Below are 18,625 nucleotides of genomic sequence, written 5' to 3' on the forward strand. Positions count from 1 at the left end.
GAGCTCTCCTGATCGTTTTAAAATCCCAATTAAGTTCTCCAGGCGTCGGACCGAGCTCCTTGGGATTTGTGACCAAGGTGGGGATGTAGAGAAACACTTTTTGGGAAGGGAAAGGAAAGTGAGTGACTCCCCGTGTGTTGGGAGGTGTTTGGGGTGTGTAGGGGGAACTGGAAGAGCACAGCAGGGACAAACTGAGGATTGGTGGGGATGGGGTTCTCCAAAGGCAGGGGTCTGCAGCAGGAGCCTGGGAACCCCGGGATGTCCATCCCCATCCCGGCTGCCCAGGCATGAACGCACTGAGAGCCTCAAACATCAACGGGACACGCGGGATCTGCTTCTCCCCATCCCTTCGGGCAGGACCCCAGCGCTGCCCTGGGATTTCCACGGGGCTGGGGAGGGACACCAAGCCCAAAGGCGAGCTGGGGAGCCGGTGTGGGGTGCAGGGGGGCTCTGGGAGGGGGCTCCAGTCCCTGTGCACACCCCACCAGGGGAGGGACGGCCAGAAACCCGCAGAGCTCTCACACCTTCCCTTCAGGAAAAACCACATCCCTCTCCCAGCAGCCAAACCCCCTCCTGAGCGGGGGGGCTCCATCCCAGACCCTTCCTTTGGGGGAGGCTCTGAACTTTCCTGCTCTGCCCCGGGGTTCCCATCCCTGCTCTCCGGTGCTGGTCAATAACTCAGCTGCAGGCTGCTGCTCTCCCTGCTCGTCCCACCCTCCCACTCCTCCCGGGAGCTCTGCATTCATGCCTTTTTGGCCCTCCCTCGGCAGCGAGCGAGGAATAAAGCGGCGCCGGCTGAGCACGACGCGGGCTGCGCTGGGATGCTGCGAGGCAGCGAGGGAAGCCTGAATCACCGGCACCTCAAGGTGGGAGTGAGAGATTGGGGCTGGGAGAAAGGGAGGACATCACACGTGCTCCCGGGAGTCAGGTGCTCTGAGCCAGATGGCTGCGAATCGGGCAGCTCGGATCCTTTCTGTGCCTTTAAAGACAGAGCTGGGAGCGATGGGGAGAAGAGGAGGGGCCGGTGGGAGCGCAGGGGGATTCAGCCTGAAGGCTCTGAGCTGGAGCCGAGGCTGAGGGATGCTCTCAGGGACTCATCCTTCTTGGAGAAACTCCTGGAGGAGCATCCCTGGTGGGATCCCATGGAGATGGAGGAACCTCAGCCTAGAAATGCCTGAAAACGAGACGGCAAAGGCTCAGCTGGGCGCAGTGTGGGAGAGCGAAGCCCCTGGCCCCAGCTCGGGGGTTCCAGTGCTTCTGCTGGAATCAACTGGGAGAGAGCCCCGAGGTCCGTGGGGTCACCCCAGTGTGTCCCCATCAGTTACAGCCACAAGCAGCAGAGCTGGATTTGTCACTCTTACTCCAGGTGCTTCTCTTCGCCCGTCCCCGTCCTGCTCTCACACCCTCAGCCCTGTGTTTGCCATCCAGCCTGGGCACCCGAGGGGGTCCCTCGCTCCTGGGCACCTGCCGGGGGGGCGAGGGCTCCGTGCCTTCATCTTCACGTGGCTGAGACACATCCTGAGCCCTCCCCGAGCTGGGGGTGTCGCTTTGCTCATCTGGCGAGCACCCCCAGAAAGGATGAGTGACCAGCCTGGGAGTGCCGAGGGGAATGGGGGGAGGGTGGGGGCTCTGCCGGGACCCACGGGTGACACCCGGTGTCATCAGGGTGGCCTTGAGCCTTTGGGACCATCGAGCCGGGTCCACTTTATTATCAACGGGGCTGAGGGGTGTCACAGGGACCCCTGGTGCTCCTGAGCCACGGGCAGGAGAGCAGGAAGGACAGAGCAGAGCATGCAGCGATGTTGGAAAACCTCCGGGATGGGAGATGCAGGTCCTGCTGGGACCTCGAGTCCAAGCTTTTAGTTTTTGGGAGAGTGGGATGTGTGTGGGGCGGTTCTGTGGGTCTCGGTACGGAAAAGCTGCTTTCCAGCCTCTCTGCCGAGTGTGTCTCTCCAGGAGCTCTCTGGGGGTGGCTTTGGGCTCTCGGGAGGTGTCGGAGGCGGGTGGCACCTGGGCTGTCCCGCCTGGGAAGAGCTCAGCCGGGAGGAGGTTGGGCTCGATGACCTCAGAGGTCTTTTCCCACCTTTTCCATGATTCTGCGAGGTGACCGCGGCCGTTTCACAGCGATTTACGGATCAAACCCGAGGTGACGGATGCCGAGCCGCTCCCGGGCCGGCGCGAGGGGACCCTCCCGCAGTGTCGCGCTGACCCCGGCCCGTCCCGAGTGTCGCTGCCGTGTCCCAGGGGCGGTGTCGCGGTGGGCGCAGGGGAAACAGCGGCCCGGGCTGCGGGAGCGCCATCCCGGGGGGCGCCCAGAGGGTCACGGAGCCCGGGCCGGACGGAAAGGTTTAAAGAGCCCTGAGCATCCCGCGGCGGGGCCGGACGGAAAGGTTTAAAGAGCCCTGAGCATCCCGCGGCGGGGCCGGGCAGCAGCGGCGCCTGGGGAGCGCTGCGGGGCTCTGCGGAGCCGCTAATGGGCCGAGTCCATTTCAGCGGGATGACGCCACTTGGGTAAAGCGTTAAGAGCTCCGGGAAGGCAGCGCAGAGCGAGGGGGAGCGCGATGCTCCCGGGCAGCGCCAGGTCCCTCCCTCCTCCCTCCATCCCTCCTCCTCCTCCTCCTCCCTCCTCCCAGCCTCCCGTTCCCACCGAGCGCGGGGCCCCCCCCGCCGCTCCCGCTGCCCGCTCGGGGCGCGGGGCTCGGGGCTCGGGGCTCGGCTGCGGGGCCGGGGCTGCCCCCGCCGCGCTCGGGCTCCGCGGGCGGATGGAGCGGCGGCGGCTGCGGGGTGAGTCCGCCGGGCTGCGGGACGGCGGCGGAACGCGGCGGGGGGACACGCGTGGGCCGAGCGGGCGGGGGTCCCGGGCCGCTCCGGAGGGAGGGGGTCCCCGGCCGGGCTCCGGCCGTGCGAGGGAGCTGCGGCTCCGAGCGGTGGGGGCTGCGGTCCCGCACACGCGTGGGGTGCGGGCGGTGCGGCCGGGGCCGAGCGCGGCTCCGAGTCACGCCTGGCTTGTCCCGGGGGCTGTCCCGGGGGCTGTCCCGGGGGCTGTCGCGCACACCAGCGGGCTGCGGGCGCGGCGGTGCCCGGGGATCCCGGGGACGCGGGGGCTGCGGGACCGAGCCGGCTGCGAGCCCCGCGTGGGCTGCGCGCTGAGCGGGGCCGGGGGCTCAGCCTCCCCCCGGCACCCGGACAGGGCCAGCGGGTCCCTTTTCTCCCACCTGGCGCCCTGAGCCGCTTGCCCCCGGCTCGCAGCCACCTCCAGCCTGTAAATCATTTGCTTTTACGATCCCTCCTCTGGCCCATTATCACACGAACTTTATATGTTTGGGGCTGGTGGTGGCCATAAAACTGGCCCGGTTTCCGGGGCTGGCATGCCCGCCTGGCAGGACGGGTGTGAGGAGGAGGAGGAGGAGGCTGGGGGGACGCTGCCCCGGACCCCCCAGGCGGGCAGGTAGGCGGGAGGGGCGCAGCAGAGCCGCGGGGATGCTCAGCTCAGTGGGGTTGGGATACGGACTGCTGGCAGCCCTGGAATCGGGCTGGAGCCGGGAGGGATGGGAGGGAGTGGGGGGCACTGGGCTATTCCGGGGGTCCCAGCTCCGGACGTCCAGTCCCTCTGGAGAACCCACAAAGGTTCTCTTCAGCTCCCCTTGGTTCCCACGGGGACATTTCCATCCCCCCAGCCAGCGAGCCCAGGTCCCTGTCCGATCCCTGTGCCTGGGAATCGCAGCTCTGGGGGTATTTGGGTCTCGGAGCAGTGCTGGGGGTGCTCCCAACATCTGTCCTTCTCAGGGTGCTGTGTCTGAGCCCTCAGACCCGGAGCGTCCGGCACAGCCCGTGGCCAGCTGCTCTCAGGCTGTGTCCCCCGGGCTCGGCTCCTCCTCACGGTGTCCCTGCTGCCCCAGCCCGGCTCAGGGATCTCCTCGTGCCCCCTGAGCTCCAGGAGTCCCGAGGTTTGTGTTCCCTGTTCTGGGCCAGCCCTTTGGCTGCCCTTTATCTCCCAGCCCCATCGGCTCCGTGGCTGCAGGACCTTCTGTGGGGTCTCTCCCTTTGGGGCTCCCCGTGGTTCAGCCCCCCAGGACCCTCACGGGGGTCATTCAAGCCTGAATGACCGAGTACCGAGCCCAGGTGAGCGGGGATGGACACCCGGGTGGGAGCAGGGTGGGACCAGCATCGCTCCCTGGATGATCCATCCCGGCAGGATCCGGCTCACGGAAGATGTGGGAATGCACCGAGGCTGCTCCCTGCTCCTCTCGGCACAGTCCCAGCTGCTCCTCAGGGGGGTGCCGGGGCTTCAGCGGGACCCTGCCAGGCTCGGAGCTCGGTGGCAGCAGGTGACAGGCACGAGAGCTTTGCCTCAGGCCTGTTCCCATCCCGGCAGGGCGCTCACAGCCCTTCCCCGGGCCAGCCCTGCCCTCCTGGTACTGCTGGGAGAGAAAAGGCTCCCTAAATCACCCGCGGGTGTCCTGGGTGAGCGACTCCTCACTGGCTGCATCTCCCCGCACGGGGAATGGCGTTTTCCCCCGAAAACCCCAAATCTGAGCGGATCAGTTGCCTTTTCTTTCCGGAGAGGGGGATGGGAGAGAAGAGATCTTGCTTGAACAGTCAAAGTAAGTTGCCTTTGCTTTTCCCCGCTCCTCAAGGTCAGCCTAGCTAATGAAAATCAATCTTTCCTCTGCCTCTCTCTGCTGCATGAGCAGATTCTACCTGTGGCCCCTTCACCTACATGAAAGCGGCGGCTGCCGAGCGTGGGCAGCTCCGGAGGAGTTTCCTCCTGGAACGGCGTTTTCCTGCGGCCCGGCCACCGGGACAGTGTCGGTGTCACGGGGGGATCGCTCCTGTGATCCCCCTTCTGGCTCCCGAGGAAGCTGCCTGCACGGGAATCACGGATCCCGCATGGAAATGTGGGCTGGAAGCGTTGGGGAGGCTGGTGGCCGGGCTCTGGAGGGCAGCGGGTGATGCCCGTCCCCTGTGTGCAGGTGGCAGCTGCGTGTCCCTCACTGCCAGGGCCGGGAGCTCTCACCCCGCTGCTCCCTGTCCTCCCCCAGCCCCAGCCCGGGCTCTCCCTGGCCAGCTCTGGCACATGTGAGTTTGGAGATGGAGCCATGGGGTCAAACATGCCAGGAAGGGGAGTGGTGGGACACGGAATCCTCCCTGCCCCGTCCTCGGCGGCTCTGACCTTCCTGGGCTCTGCTGCCAGCCGGGAGGTGCCGTGTCCTGAAAACAGCGGCGAAGGGCACGGCAGGGCGCTGTGAGGGGCACGGCAGGGTCTGTCTGTGCCAAGGCTGCCTTCCCTCGTGCCTGTGCCAGGCTGGGAGGGAAACCCGCCCTTCCCGGTGCTCCTGACGGCTCCTGGGCTCTGCATGGGGCAGTGGGATGCTGCAGTCCTGCAGCACTTGGGGTCTGTGGGACAGCCCTGTCCTTGGCCGAACGTGGGGCTCATTAGCTGCAATTTCATCCCTGGAAGTGTTAAAAAGAAAAAAAAAAAAACACCACTGGATGTGGCACTTGAGGACACGGTTCTGGTGCTGGGCTTGGTTGGAGCTGCTGAGCTTAGAGGGCTTTTCCAACCTTAACGATTCCGTGATTGGAATTTGTCAGTGTCTGGAGTTAACCGTGCTCAGATTCCCCGTCCCAGAGCTCCCAGTGTGTGCAGGGAATGGGAGCAGGAGGCTGCTCAGGGTGTGCTGGGAGCCCCCAAAGCAGAGAGCTCTGAGGGGGACGGCGTTCCCAGCTCTGCCGTGCCTCTGGATCAGTCACCGCTCCCATTTCCCCTCCTCTGGACAGGCCCAGCACGCGTCCCCGGGCAGGGAGAAGGAGGTGCTGGTGAGGGGTGGGAAATCCTCTGGAAGGACACGAGAGGCTCAAAAGCTCGGAGAGAGGCTGTGCCCGCCGGGGTCGAGGGGCAGATCCGGCAGCCCTTCCCTTGGGATATGTCCAGCCTGAGCATTCCCAGGCACGGAACTGCTCGGGTCTGACTGCTGGAAATCCTTTCATTTGGAGCTCTCCAGCCCTGCTTTGCTCCAGAGGAAGGTGTCCCTGCCCACGGCAGGGGGCTGGAGCGAGATGAGCTTTAAGGTCCCTTCCATCCCCAGGCAGTCTGCGATTCAATGATTGGGATGGACGGATCACGTAACGGGGATATTTTCTCTCTTCCTGCCCCATCCTTTAGGATTTTTAGATGTGCCCTGATGCCGCAGGGTCTCCCGGCTCCTGGAAATGCAGCTCTCTTCCAGCGTGGCTGAACTCAGCTGCGAAGAGACCATGGACCCACCCGCCGAGGACTTCCAGCAGGTCCTGTCCATCGACCAAATCCGCTCCATCCGCGCCAGCAACAACTACGTGGAGCGGCCGGCGGCGTGCTTCCAGCAAACCCGCTCCAACCCCGCGCTCTCGCAGCCCCCGCACAAGCAGGAGTGGCCCCAGGAGCGCCTGGCGTCCTCCACCTTGCAGGACCTGCACCGCAGCCACAGCCAGCAGCACCAGATGCCCCTGCAGCCCCACCTGAGCCACTCGAGCACGGCCAGCTCGGTGTCGCAGAGCACCGCGGCCTCCGAGCAGCGCCTGCTGAGCAGCCTGACCCCGTCGCACTCCGGGCACTCTCTGGTGCGGACGCAGCCCCTGGGAGGGGAGCTGAAGGCGGAGGATTCTCCGCGGAAGGGCTCGGAGCAGCCGGCGGGGCACGGGCACCTGCTGCTGTGCGAGGCTTGCGGGCGCTGCCGCTGCCCGCGCTGCACGGCCGCCCGCAGCCTGCCCTCCTGCTGGCTCTGCAACCAGCGCTGCCTCTGCTCCGCAGAGAGCCTCCTCGACTACGGGACCTGCCTCTGCTGCGTCAAGGGGCTCTTCTACCACTGCTCCACCGACGACGAGGACACCTGCGCCGACGACCCCTGCTCCTGCGGGCCGGGCTCCTGCTGCGCCCGCTGGGCTGCCATGAGCGTCCTGTCCCTCCTCCTGCCCTGCCTCTGCTGCTACTTCCCCACCCTGGGCTGCCTCAAACTTTGCCAGCGGGGTTACGACGGCCTGAAACGCCCCGGCTGCCGCTGCCAGAGCCACACCAACACGGTCTGCAGAAAGATCTCCTCCGCCAGCGGCACGCCCTTCCCCAAAACGCTGGACAAGCCGGTATGACCCTCTCGAGGAGGAGAAGCGGGCTTTGCTCCTCTTCCTCCCCCTCCTCTTCTCTGCTCCATCCCCGCTCTGCTCCGCAGTGCTCCCCCCTCCCCACCATCACCTTTTGATTGAGACGGGTGACCCGGGGGTCCCCCGGGATTTGGGACACCCGGGCTGGTGTCCGGCACCCAGCCGGGGACACCGAGCCCGGGGGACACCGAGCCGGGGACACCGAGCCCGGGGGACACCGCTGGTTTTGCACACGCGGGAGAGGGACGGGAGAGGCAGAGCGAGCTGAGGGTGCCCTCCCTGGCTGTGTCCCACAGGGAAAGGTGACCCAGAGGGTCCTCGGGGCTCTGCCCCCACGGCGGGGGTACCTGAGGCCCCTCAGGACTCTGCTCTCCGAAGTTTTGGTCCTTATCCACGGGGGAGGAGACGGCTCGGTGCGTCCCTGTGCCAGAGCCCCTCGGGAGCCAGACCTCCTCCTCCCACTCTTCCTCCCTCTCCAGCACTTTCCGTGGTTGGCCTTTCTCCCCTCAGCTGGCCACAGGTCCCTTTTCCCGAGGGGCTGGGCTGCCAAGGGGTCTCCTCCAGGCTTGGAAGCCGCTGGGAGAAGCGAGCGAGCTCCAAAATGAGGTGGCACCGTGTTTTTCTGTCTCAAAGAGGAAGAGAAGGTGTGGGAAGCTTCAGAAACCTTCTGGCAGGGGGAAGGAGCTATCGGAGGCAGCCCAGCCCACTCGCTCCTGCCCGACTGCAACGAGGGAAAGGTCCCCTCTGGGATTTGGCTGAGAACAAGGAGCTGCTTGGAAATTGCCATTCATTTCTCCAGGCCTTGGAGGGCTGCCTGAGGTGGGAGCTGCCGCCTGGCTCCGTCTCACCAGCCAGCAGATGCCACAGGCACCGGCTCCGTGCTCGATCCCCGATCTGGTACCTTCCACCAGCACTGAATTCACTTTAAAAAAACACGGCAAGGCCAACTGTGAGCAGGCACCGCTCCGGGGACTCCCCAACGGGGGCTTCTGTCACCCTGCCTTGGGCTGGAGGACACGGGGAGCAGGAGGGGGTGTCGAAGCTGGGGACCCCCACCTTCCCTCCCTGCCACGGTTCCTCTGAGGCCTCTCCTCGCTGAGGGGTTCTGGAGCCTCGGGACCGGGGCTGGAGGCGGCGCTTGGGCCGGGCTCTCCGCGGAGCAGACGATCCGGGTCAGCGCTCCGCCTGGCCTCACTGGGATGATGATGATGATGATGATAACCCCGGCTGGGGGTCTCCTGCTGCTCCTGGGCTCAGCCCCATCTCTGGGTACTGCCAGCTCCTGCCTGGGACCCCGCTGGCATCACTTGGGGGAGTTTGGAGTGGGGATGGAGTCCTGGAGCCGGCCTGTCCCCCTTACCAGGAGTGTGAGCACAGAGAGGAGGGAAAGGTGTCCCTGGAGGAATATATGCAACACATATATTCATCTATTGAATATATGCAACACATCCCTTGGCTTCTCCCAGCCCCAGCTCCCAGGGCCCGTCCGTCGCCTCCTCCCAGCTGCCTCCTTCCGTAGAGTTCTGTGGATCTATTTTTGTAGATATAAATATAACTTTAGGATGGGTAGGTCTATTACTAATAATAATCATGATACTGCTGTGAACGGTGCCAGGTACAAGGTTTGGCTTCCTGGTGCACTTGCACATGCTGGAAAAGGTGATTTCCCAGTCAGTTTGTTGCTAATCCCAGACCCTTGTTCCCAGGTTGTTGGGAGAGGGGAAAGGGGGGGGTAGGGATTGTCTGGGGGTCTGCTTTGCAGGGAGGGGGGGATTCAGCGCTGGCTGGGAGGTGAGGAAGAAGTGGAATCTCACTGTGGAACTCCTCTTTCCATCCATTCGCTTTCTAAAAACCGTGGTGGATCCAAGCTCCTTCTGTTGCGGGGAGAAGTGGTTCCAGGCAGTGATTCATCCCGCCTGGAAGCATTATTCATTAAATCCTGTGCTGGCTGTGCCCGGCTCCCCTGACTCAAATGGCACCCAAACATTGATCTCGAGGTTCTGTGGGGAAGGAGGGGATGAATCCCACCCCTGCTGGGAGGTTTGTGCTGGAGAATGTTGTGGACATGAGTGAAATCCTCTCCCTGATTTCACCCAGAGCCTGGGGAAAGATCTGTGGGTGTCTCCGGACGATGCAGAGGGATCTGCTGGCATTAGGAAAGGACAGAGCCCCATCTGTGCATGCTCCATCCCCGAGGCCAGCCTGGACCCTGGAATCATTTGGATTTTAAAGCCATGACTTTCTCAGAGGATGCCCTGTGAACCCCTCTAAGATCATTCCTGTGGCAGCAAATACAAAATGCATTGCAAACACATTTATCCTTATGCCAATAATTGCTCTGCTCCCTGCTCCCAGGTGAGGCTGTGGGGAGACACTTCCTCCAGGAGTCTCCTTCCTTTGGAAGGCTCAGTTCACTCTTCTATTGGTGCTGATTAAACTCCCTCTTCATAAAAACCAGAGAGCGTTTTTAGGGAGAAAAGGTCCCTTTTTCCCTGTGGGTTGGAGGAACTGTCTCCCTTGAATGAGAATGTGAAACAGTTCATTGAAACTTTTTAAAGAAAACTAATGAACAGAATTTTCCAACTTGCTCTACTTTGATTTTTTTTTTCTCCTCCTCCTTTTTAAACGGATCCCACTTGTAAATTTAGTTACCACCTCTGTATCTTTGCAATTCATTGCTTCCTCTCCTGATGGTGGAATGACTCAACATGTGAAGCTTCATCATTTTCACGGCCTCCCGAGTCATGCGAGCGCGGGGTGACCTCCCCCAGGTGCTGGAGCTGGGGGATGAGGAGAAGGCTGCCCATGGATCAGCTCCCCAGAGCCAGCTCTGTTACCTGCAGGAACTGGGGGATGAGGAGAAGGCTGCCCATGGATCAGCTCCCCAGAGCCAGCTCTGTTACCTGCAGGAACTGGGGGATGAGGAGAAGGCTGCCCATGGATCAGCTCCCCAGAGCCAGCTCTGTTACCTGCAGGACTGGGCTCCACCCAATGGGCTCTTCCTGGGTCAGTGCAGGAGCTCCTTTCCTACCAGGGAATGGTGCCACAGCCAGCTGAGGGCTGAGGAGCAGGGCCAGGGCTCTGGAACATCTCCTCTCCACGAAATGACAAATCTGGGAGGCACATTCCATCAAATACCCAGAGTGTAGAAGGGCAGGGATTTAAAATCTGCGGACATGGTTCTGTGCTGGGTGAATGTTTGGACTCAGTGGTCTTAGAAGGCTTTTCCAGCAGGAATGATTCCATCATTCTAGGAAGTGGAGAGGAGGAGAGCTCCAGCCGGCACTGAGGGACCAGAGCAGGGCTTTGTTTTCACCGAGGGCAGACACAAAGCCACGTCCAGGACCTGCAGGGGCTGGAGGAGTTCAGCCTCAGGTCTCTGCCCTGCTCGAGGGCCAGGTGCCTTCACCTGGAATTCCTGCTTCCCGCTCCAGCTGGGGCCCTCAGCACATCTCTCCTCACTCTCAGCAGGCTGGAGAGCTCAGGAAGCTCCAGGAGCTCCGGTTCACCGAGCTCCTCCATGGTGGGGAAGGCTGTGGGCAGCCTCAGATTCTTTCCCAGAGCTTTTCCCAAGCAGATCCATCCTGCTCCATCCCCACCTCTGTTTGCTTTGCCTGTGGAGAGGGCCCCGGTTCTGCCTGGGGCTGGGAGCCCCTTTCCTGCCCCACCCTCCGTGAGTCAGATCCCAGCTGCTGGGGGTGTTTGGCACTCTGTCCCAGCACTTGGGCTTTCTCTCTGTCCTGACGTGTCTTTTTTTAGTTTTCTTTTGGGAGCGTCACCCTCGGAGCCCTCTGCTCTCCCACAGGGATGGAGCTGCCTTGTGAGGGAGCGTTCCTGGCTTGTTGTCTTTCCTTTGCCAGGGAATGTGCAGGGCTGGGGGCAGATTGAGGCAGGGAAAGAGACTCAGGTGCCAAAGGAGCAGGAGGCAGGAGCTGCTGAGCAGGACCTGAGCTGCCCCTGCTCTGCTCCCCATCCAGAGCCTCCTTTTCCCACCCAGGAGTCCAAAACTCCATCCATGCAAGAACCTCTGATGGTTTTTGCTTCCTCCAAGGCTTCCCTTGGTCGCTCTCCCCTTTTCCCCCACTGGCAAATCAGTCCCAGCATTGGTGGGGAGGGGTCGTGGGACCAGGCTGGAGTGTCCCATCCATTCGACCTCCTACTGGAAGGGCCAAAGAGGTCCTTGGGCTGCTGTCCACCCATCCCTGAGAAACATCAGTGCCTCAAAGAGCAGGGGGAAACCCTTTGTGACCCCCAGAGTCCCATAAAATCCCATGGAGTTCACCCCTGCCCATCCTCGGATGTGACCCCAAATGGAGGAAGGACAAACAGCATCGACTGAAAGATGCCAAAGCCTGGAATCAGAGACTGGGAATGGCCCTGGAGTGTGGGAGAGAGGGATGAGGGGATCTGCTGAGGGATTGGCACAGGATTGGAGCCCTAAACTCCTGTTCCCAGCCCCGCTGCTGTCGCTCTTTCCTGGGATGTTCCGAGGCTGGAGAAGAGCTGGGAGTGTTCTGGCACTGGAAGGTCAAATGTTTGTGACAGGGATGTGATAAGGGCTGACCCCAGCCCAGAGCTCACTCTTGGTTTTTAACGGGATCCAGCTCAGCCTTGGCTCCTCCAAGGAGCCCGTGGAGCCCATGGGATGCTCACTGATCCAGGCAGCCCAAACCAACCTGAGCTGGGGCCTCTTGGGCTCAGTTTGCTTTGGGTATTTCTCTTGGCAGCAGGAGAAATCTGATCTGAAATCTGAAATCTCTTGCAGACCCTCCTGGAGTCACCCTGGGAGTTGGGATCTGTTCTCCTGCTCGGGGTGACACTGCAGGAGCATCCCCTGGGGGCACAGCCCCGGGGTTCCTTGGGGCACTGCAGGCACGAGGGGTTCTGGATGGATGGGAAGGGCTCACAGAGCTCCGGGGAATGTGTGAGGGAGGCTCTGGCTCCCTCTGCTCTGTGCCCAAAGGGCTCCACCACGAACAGGACCAGTCCCTCCCAGCAGAAGGTCCCACAGCTCTGTGCCAAGGACACCCCGAGTCCCAGGCCCGTCCCCACCTCGCCCCTTCCCCCCTTTTCCATCGGGATGCTCTCCTGGCAGCGCCTCCGCATCCTCCTCCTCCTCCCCCAGTGTCCTCAGCACAAAACTCTCCTTGGAAGATCCCCCTGGGCTCCCCAGGACAGGCCCAGGATCCCAGGGCTCCCATCCCGAGTTTCTGGGTACAAACCCTTCTGTACAGCCTCCCTCAGGATCCCTCCCCAGCTCTCTCCATTCCAGTTCCTTTCTATAAGGTATAATATATGTTTATAACCTGATGGCTGGTTTTTTTGACAATACTCTTGTACCTTCTAAGGGAAAAAAGAAATTAAAAAAACCAAAGTATTTATTTGAAAAGTTTATTTTAAAGATAAGAGAAAAAAAAAAAAAAAACAACAACCCAAAACCTATTTATTTTACTGCACCCTCTTCTGTTTGGTTTTCTTCTCTTGCAAAGCTGATAACTGTTACAGAACCACTGCTGAGGTGAAAGAAGTGATTCTATGGGTGGCTTCACAAGCCCACTTAGAGCAACTATTCAATAAAAATATATATTAATTTTGAAGGTGGTCTCGTTCTTGTCTCCGTGCTGGCCGGGGCATGGCTGGGCAGGGGCTGAGAACTGGGGGGATTATCCTGCATGAGGTCTCCCCTGGGAATCTTCTGATGCTCAAACCTCCAAAATCCGGCGTGGGCTTCCCTGCTGCAGCCATCCCAGACCCCTGAGGAAGGGCTGGCTCGGGTGGCAAAGGGCAGGGGGGAGCTTAGGTCAGAAATTCCTGAGTGCTTGGGGGCTTCCAGTCACCCCACAGAGATTCCAGCACGGTCCCAGACCTCTCACAGTGCCAGGGGAGAGGCCGTGGGGCCATGGGTGCCTTCCTCAGGAGGAGCTGCAGCTCCTGGCTCCTTCCCCAGCACCTGGAGCTGGGTTTAGCCCAAAGCTGGAGGAATTCGGGCCACACCCCAGCAGCTCCTGGGCCGGGCTGGTGCCTCTGCTCCCTGTGCACATCCCAGGGCTGGGCGTCCCAAAGCCCTGCCCGTACAGAATCCTCATCCTCAGGGGCTCTGTGCTCCAGAGCTCTCCTCACAAAGCCGGTGGAGCTTTACCCCAGCACCTGCAGGGCACGAGGTCCTTGCTCTCAGATTTGCTGCTGATCAATCCCAAGGTCAGTGGCATTCCCCTCACTCCTCCTTCCTTTGTCAGCTTCAATGTCCACCCCCTGGCTTGGGCTGAAGCTGTTTCCTCTCTCTGCAAGTCCTGCCTTTCCTGGGAGGGTTTCCCTAGTCCAGGCTTTGCTGAAGAGCCTTCCCAGCCCCGGTGCTGAATCAGAACCGCTCATCCTCCACGTCTCTCACCATAACCCCTTCTCCCAGGCTGCTTCCCTGCTTCTCCCTGCCTGTGGAGCCGCTGGTATCGGAGCCCGCGTTCCAAAATCGCTTCCAAAGCCTCATCCCCGGCATCCAGGATGTGCCTGAGGGCTCTGGAGCACAGATGTGAGTCCAATCCCTGCTGTGACTCACTCTTCCCCCGCTCTTCAAACAAAAGATGGCTCCGGGCCATTTGTCACCCATTGGCTCCTTTCAGTGCCAAAGTCCCTCTCTTTTGGACAGAGCCAAGCACTTTCATTCCCAGATGTGCAGCTTTCTGTTAACTGTATTAGAGCCCTGTCGGTGCCACCTTCCCAAGCCTTCCCTGTCCTCACGCCACCAAATCCCCTGGCGTCCCTGGGTCTCTCTCCTGTGGTCCCCTGGAGGAAGGCTCAGGAGCTGAACTGCAGCGATGACCATGCTGATCTGAAAAAGATATTAACTGCTCACTTGAACATTTTCCTTCTGCGTGAAGGAAGTCATAACAGTCCCAGGAACGACAAAAAACCTGCAGAAATGGTTTTTTTCCCCTAAGATTAGGGTGATTCTTTGAAGTGCACAGTCATTTTCTGTTTTGCATCCGTGTGAGGAACAGGAGGGGCTCCCCAGGCTCGAGCACCCCAGGGCACCTTCCCCAGGTGAGCTGGGGCTCTGAGCCACCCCCAGGGCTGAGCCTGCAGTAAAACCCCAGCTGCTCCTGCCTGACAGAGATCGTTCAGAGCTGAGATGTCCAGTTCTGTCCTGCCCCAACTCAGCTCCACGAAATCCTCCTCAGACACGGACAAAGCTTTCCAGAAGTGCATTTCCACCTTCCTGGTGTTGAAATCTCCCCTGGCCCGGAGCGAGTGAAGTCAGGCCAGGCTCAGATCCCCTGAGGATGCCCAGGTGCGACCCAGCCCCGTGCCTGGAGCATCCCCGGCATCCCGGGAAGGATGAGCCCCGGTGGGCTCAGGAGAGCCAGGGAAGGTGTTTGCAGTCAGAGCTTGGCTGTCTAGACAGCAGAGAGAGAGAGAGGAGCCCTCAGAAGGAGTCATTCATCTCTTCCTAAGATGGCTAAATAGGTCAGATGACTCATGCCCTGAAAGTGCCGATTTCTCTGCGCTGACTACAAAGAGGGAAGGAGCTGCCGCCGTCCCCCCGCGCCGCAGACACCGAGGGGAGCGGATCCGAGCCCGCCTGTGGATGTTCCCTGGGCCAGCAGCGAGTTCAGCCTCCCCGGGGATCCTCAGTGCTGGTCCCCAGGGATGCTGAGGAGGAGATGGAGGGTTAACGAAACACGGGTGGGTTTTGAGGGTGATGCCTGTGGGAATGTGGGTGTGACGGGGCAGAGGGCCCAGTGCAGCTCCCTGCTGTCACCCTCGGCCGCAGGGACCATGGGACCGGAGGCTGCAGGGATCTGCACAACAGCTTCTCCAGCATCAGAAACCCTTCCCTGCCTGGCCATGGTCCTGCTCTGGGCAGGGCTGGGGGCACCTCTGCTCTCACCTCTGGCCTCACAAAACCCAAAGCTGCCCTGGGCACACACAAGAGGCCGTTCCTATGTTGCCCCAGCACTGTCCAGAGCTGCTCAGTGAGGTTTAGGAATCCCTGGAGGCATCACAAGGTTGAGGGGGCAGCTCTGAGAGCAGCCAGGAGCCTTTGGAATATCCCTGACAAGAAACAACCCCCTCGAAAGGGTGACCTGTGCTGTGGCTGCAGCCCTGGGGATGTGGGGGATTTGCTTCCTGCAGGAAGGGCGCTCTCCAGAACCCCAGTGTGTACAAAAAGGACAATTTGCACCCCCAAAAACCCCAAAACGCCTGCGGGTTCCAGCACTGCCCGGGCATCACAGAGCCACACTCTGGCCCTGCAAAACATCACGAGATTGGCTTAAAAATCAAGATGCAGCTCACAGCAGATTCTTGTTTTTCGCTGCTGCTTTTGGAGGCTGACTGAGTCATGCTCACAAGGCTCCTTTGCCAGACACCGGGGCTGGCAGCTCGCTGGGGCCGTGGGGCGAGCGCGGGATCCTCCGGCAGCGGGGCTGGGCTGCCAGCCGGGCTCGGGGACTGCCCGGGCACCCCTGGCACCCACCAAAGGGCCGAGTACCCAAAACTGGGGGTGCTGCCCAACAGCCAGCAGGGCTGGGAGCTCCATCCTCTCGTTTCAGCCCGGTCACCCACAGGCTCCTTCCTCCGGCCGCCTCGTTTGGCCTCGGCAGCTGCCGATGCTCCGAGCACGGGGCCGAGGGTCCGGCCAAGCCCCCGGCCCTGGATCAGCGGCTGCAGAACACCACAAAGCCGTGTCTGAAATGGGAGAGTTTTCCCCTGGCTGGAGACCCCCTCAGCGGGGTGTTCACCATCCTCCCTCCTCTCCGAGCTCCGCTCCCGGGGTGCGCCCGAGCTTCGGGATGTTTCTTCAAGGCACATCTAGAACAAAACTGTTTTCCTGGTGTGGAACTCCAAATCCTCCTGGGGAGCTTCTGAAGGATTTATTTCCTGTATCCACTTCCCCTGTGCCTTGCTGCTCTCGGTGAGGACATTTGCATGGAACAGTAGGATCTCAGTCTTTTGATGTGCAATTATCATCTGCAGAAATGACTAATCAATTAAGGACAGTCACTCCCAGGCTTTCTATTTATTTCTTTCTCATTGAAACCAGAGCAAATGTGCCCTTTTTTTCACGGGGAAATGGTGTTTTTTTCCAGACGTGGCTGCTGAGAACTTCCCAGCGGATCTGAAAATGACATCATGCCCTTCTTGGTCCCCACTGTTGTCACTGTCAGCGCTGAGCTGGCCCCGCTGCTGACACCCAGCCCCTGTCACCAGCCCTGCCAGCTCAGCGGTGCCAGCAGCAGCGGGGACACGCCAGAAAAGGCTCGGATCACACTTGGAGAGCAGCTCAGGCAGGTAAAAAGGGCCCAAAGTGAAAGCAAGAGTGAAGACAATTCACCTTAAAGGTGGTGAACCCTGAGGGGAGAGAGAGACCCTTCACAAGGACATGGAACAACAGGACAAAGAGAATGTCTTTAAGCTGCCAGAGGGCAGGGCTGGATGGGATATTGGGCAGGAATTGTTCCCTGGGAGGGTGGGGAAGGTGTGGCACAGCAGCTGGGGCTGCCACTGGGTCCTCGGGACCGTTCCAGGCTGGGACAGTGGAAAGTGTCCCTGGCCATGGAGGGGTGGAACGAGATGTTCTCCAAGCTCCCTTCCAACCCAGCCCTTTCTGTGATTCCGTGTTCAGCCCAACCTTCAGCAGCTGAGGGGTCAAAGGGGCTTCAGAACAACGAGCCAAGGTTCGAGGAGGCTCAGCTCCTTGTCACCTGCACGCCAGGACAGCCAGGTGTGCCTGGGGAGGGGCTGTGCCAGAGACCTGGGGGCGAGCTGGGTACTGGCACCCCGAGGAGCTGGGCACTGGCACCCCGAGGGGCTGGGCACTGGCACCCCGAGGGGCTGGGCACTGGCACCCCGAGGAGCTGGGTACTGGCACCCCGAGGGGCTGGGTACTGGCACCCCGAGGGGCTGGGCACTGGCACCCCGAGGGGCTGGGCACTGGCACCCCGAGGAGCTGGGTACTGGCACCCCGAGGGGCTGGGTACTGGCACCCCGAGGGGCTGGGTACTGGCACCCCGAGGGGCTGGGTACTGGCACCCCGAGGAGCTGGGTACTGGCACCCCGAGGGGCTGGGTACTGGCACCCCGAGGGGCTGGGTACTGGCACCCCGAGGGGCTGGGCACTGGCACCCCGAGGAGCAGAAGGGATCTCCCAGCCAAACCCCTCTCTGCCCTCCCTGCTCACAGCACCGCTCCCAGAGCCCCAGGTGACCCTGAGCAGGGTGACAGAGCTGGGGCTGGCCCCGAGGCTGGGCTGGGGCTGGAAGAGAAGCGGAGCTGTTTTGTAACAGCCTCCCCCGGGGAGGGATCACACCACACCGGAGAACGCCTCCGGAGACGCGCGGCGGGCACGGAGGTGACCAAATAAATTGACACCAGGCAATTCTCAGCGGAGCTCCTGAGACAAAGTAATTGAAAATAAATGAAGGAACATGACACCTGGCTGGCAGATCAGTTATCTATAGCGTCCCTTTCCTGAAATAACTGCCTCCCAAAATCTGTCCGCCGAGGCAAAATCAAGGAGATGCTCATGCAAAATAGGCCATTCCAGCAGGGACCTGGAGGCCCCTTTATTTTTAATGGAAGTTGCCAGAAGGGTTAATTGGATGGTGCATGGCAGAGCCCTCCATCTGGGGATCTCCTGCCCTTGCCACCACCGCAGGAATGCTGAGGGTGAGGTGCCCCATCAATCCCGTCCTTGGGAACACTCGGGTCACAGACCAGTGCCAGAGGGGTTTTCCTGTTTCTCCAGCCCTGGTCACACCAGGGTGTGCTGCTCTCACCCCACAGGGTTTGGGTCATTAGGATTTGGGGTGAGTCAGCAGCACAGCAACGCCCAAAAATGTCCTGAAACTCCTCTAAGAGGGTCCTGCAGAAGCCACTGACCCCAAACTGTGAGGGTTGTTCAAAAGTGCTTTTATTCCTGATGGGGCTGAGCTCCTGCAGAGCCTGGTCTGGGCAGTCCCTGCCCCTGTGGAGAGGTGGAAGCAAAGGTGAGGAGAAAGGAGCTTGTGGAGGACTGGTGTGCACAGCTCTGCCAGCACAACCCTGGGGTCAAACCCATCAACAGCAGCCAAAGCTGCAGCAAATCCCAGATCACCCACCGGCCTCTGCACTGCTGAGCAGGGTCACACCTTCCCCTGCACCCCCGGGCAAGGGGGTGCCCTGGAATCAGGGAATCACAGGAAATCACCTTCCCCTGCACACCCGGGCAAGGGGGTGCCCTGGAATCAGGGAATCACAGGGAATCACCTTCCCCTGCACCCCCGGGCAAGGGGGTGCCCTGGAATCAGGGAATCACAGTATAGCCTGAGCTGGAAGGACCCACAGGGACTGATTGAACTCCTGGCCCTGCACAGACACCCCGACAACCCCAGCCACAATCCCCGAGAACGCTGCCCAAACGCTCAGGGCCATTCCCTGAGTCAGGAGCTTGGGAGGGATTTGGCTGATGAGCTCAGAGCCCAGGGGCCCAGCCCAGCACAGGGGTGGCTGTG

The 18,625-nt window shown here is 61.2% G+C and overlaps 1 protein-coding gene across 7 annotated transcripts; it reads left to right on the forward strand.

Annotated features, from left to right (window-relative positions):
* Window positions 1–675: 675 nt before the first annotated feature.
* SPRY3 (sprouty RTK signaling antagonist 3) lies at window positions 676–12,734 on the forward strand. Of its 7 annotated transcripts, none has more exons than XM_058847602.1 (2): window positions 676–866; window positions 6,167–12,734. In XM_058847602.1, exon 2 carries the CDS (start codon window positions 6,214–6,216, stop codon window positions 7,123–7,125), a length of 912 nt encoding a protein of 303 aa, XP_058703585.1. In that variant the 5' UTR covers window positions 676–866; window positions 6,167–6,213; the 3' UTR covers window positions 7,126–12,734. The 7 variants fall into 7 exon arrangements, with proteins under 7 accessions (XP_058703585.1, XP_058703586.1, XP_058703584.1 ...); XM_058847603.1 differs by lacking the exon at window positions 676–866 and adding an exon at window positions 2,387–2,581; XM_058847601.1 differs by lacking the exon at window positions 676–866 and adding an exon at window positions 2,387–2,511.
* Window positions 12,735–18,625: the final 5,891 nt, after the last annotated feature.

Source organism: Poecile atricapillus, chromosome 12, assembly GCF_030490865.1.
Source record: "Poecile atricapillus isolate bPoeAtr1 chromosome 12, bPoeAtr1.hap1, whole genome shotgun sequence".
Classification (NCBI taxonomy): domain Eukaryota; kingdom Metazoa; phylum Chordata; class Aves; order Passeriformes; family Paridae; genus Poecile; species Poecile atricapillus.

Coding starts and splice junctions, on each gene's coding strand:
- SPRY3 (XM_058847602.1), top strand. CDS start 6,214: ATGCAGCTCTCTTCCAGCGTGGCTGAACTCAGCTGCGAAGAGACCATG.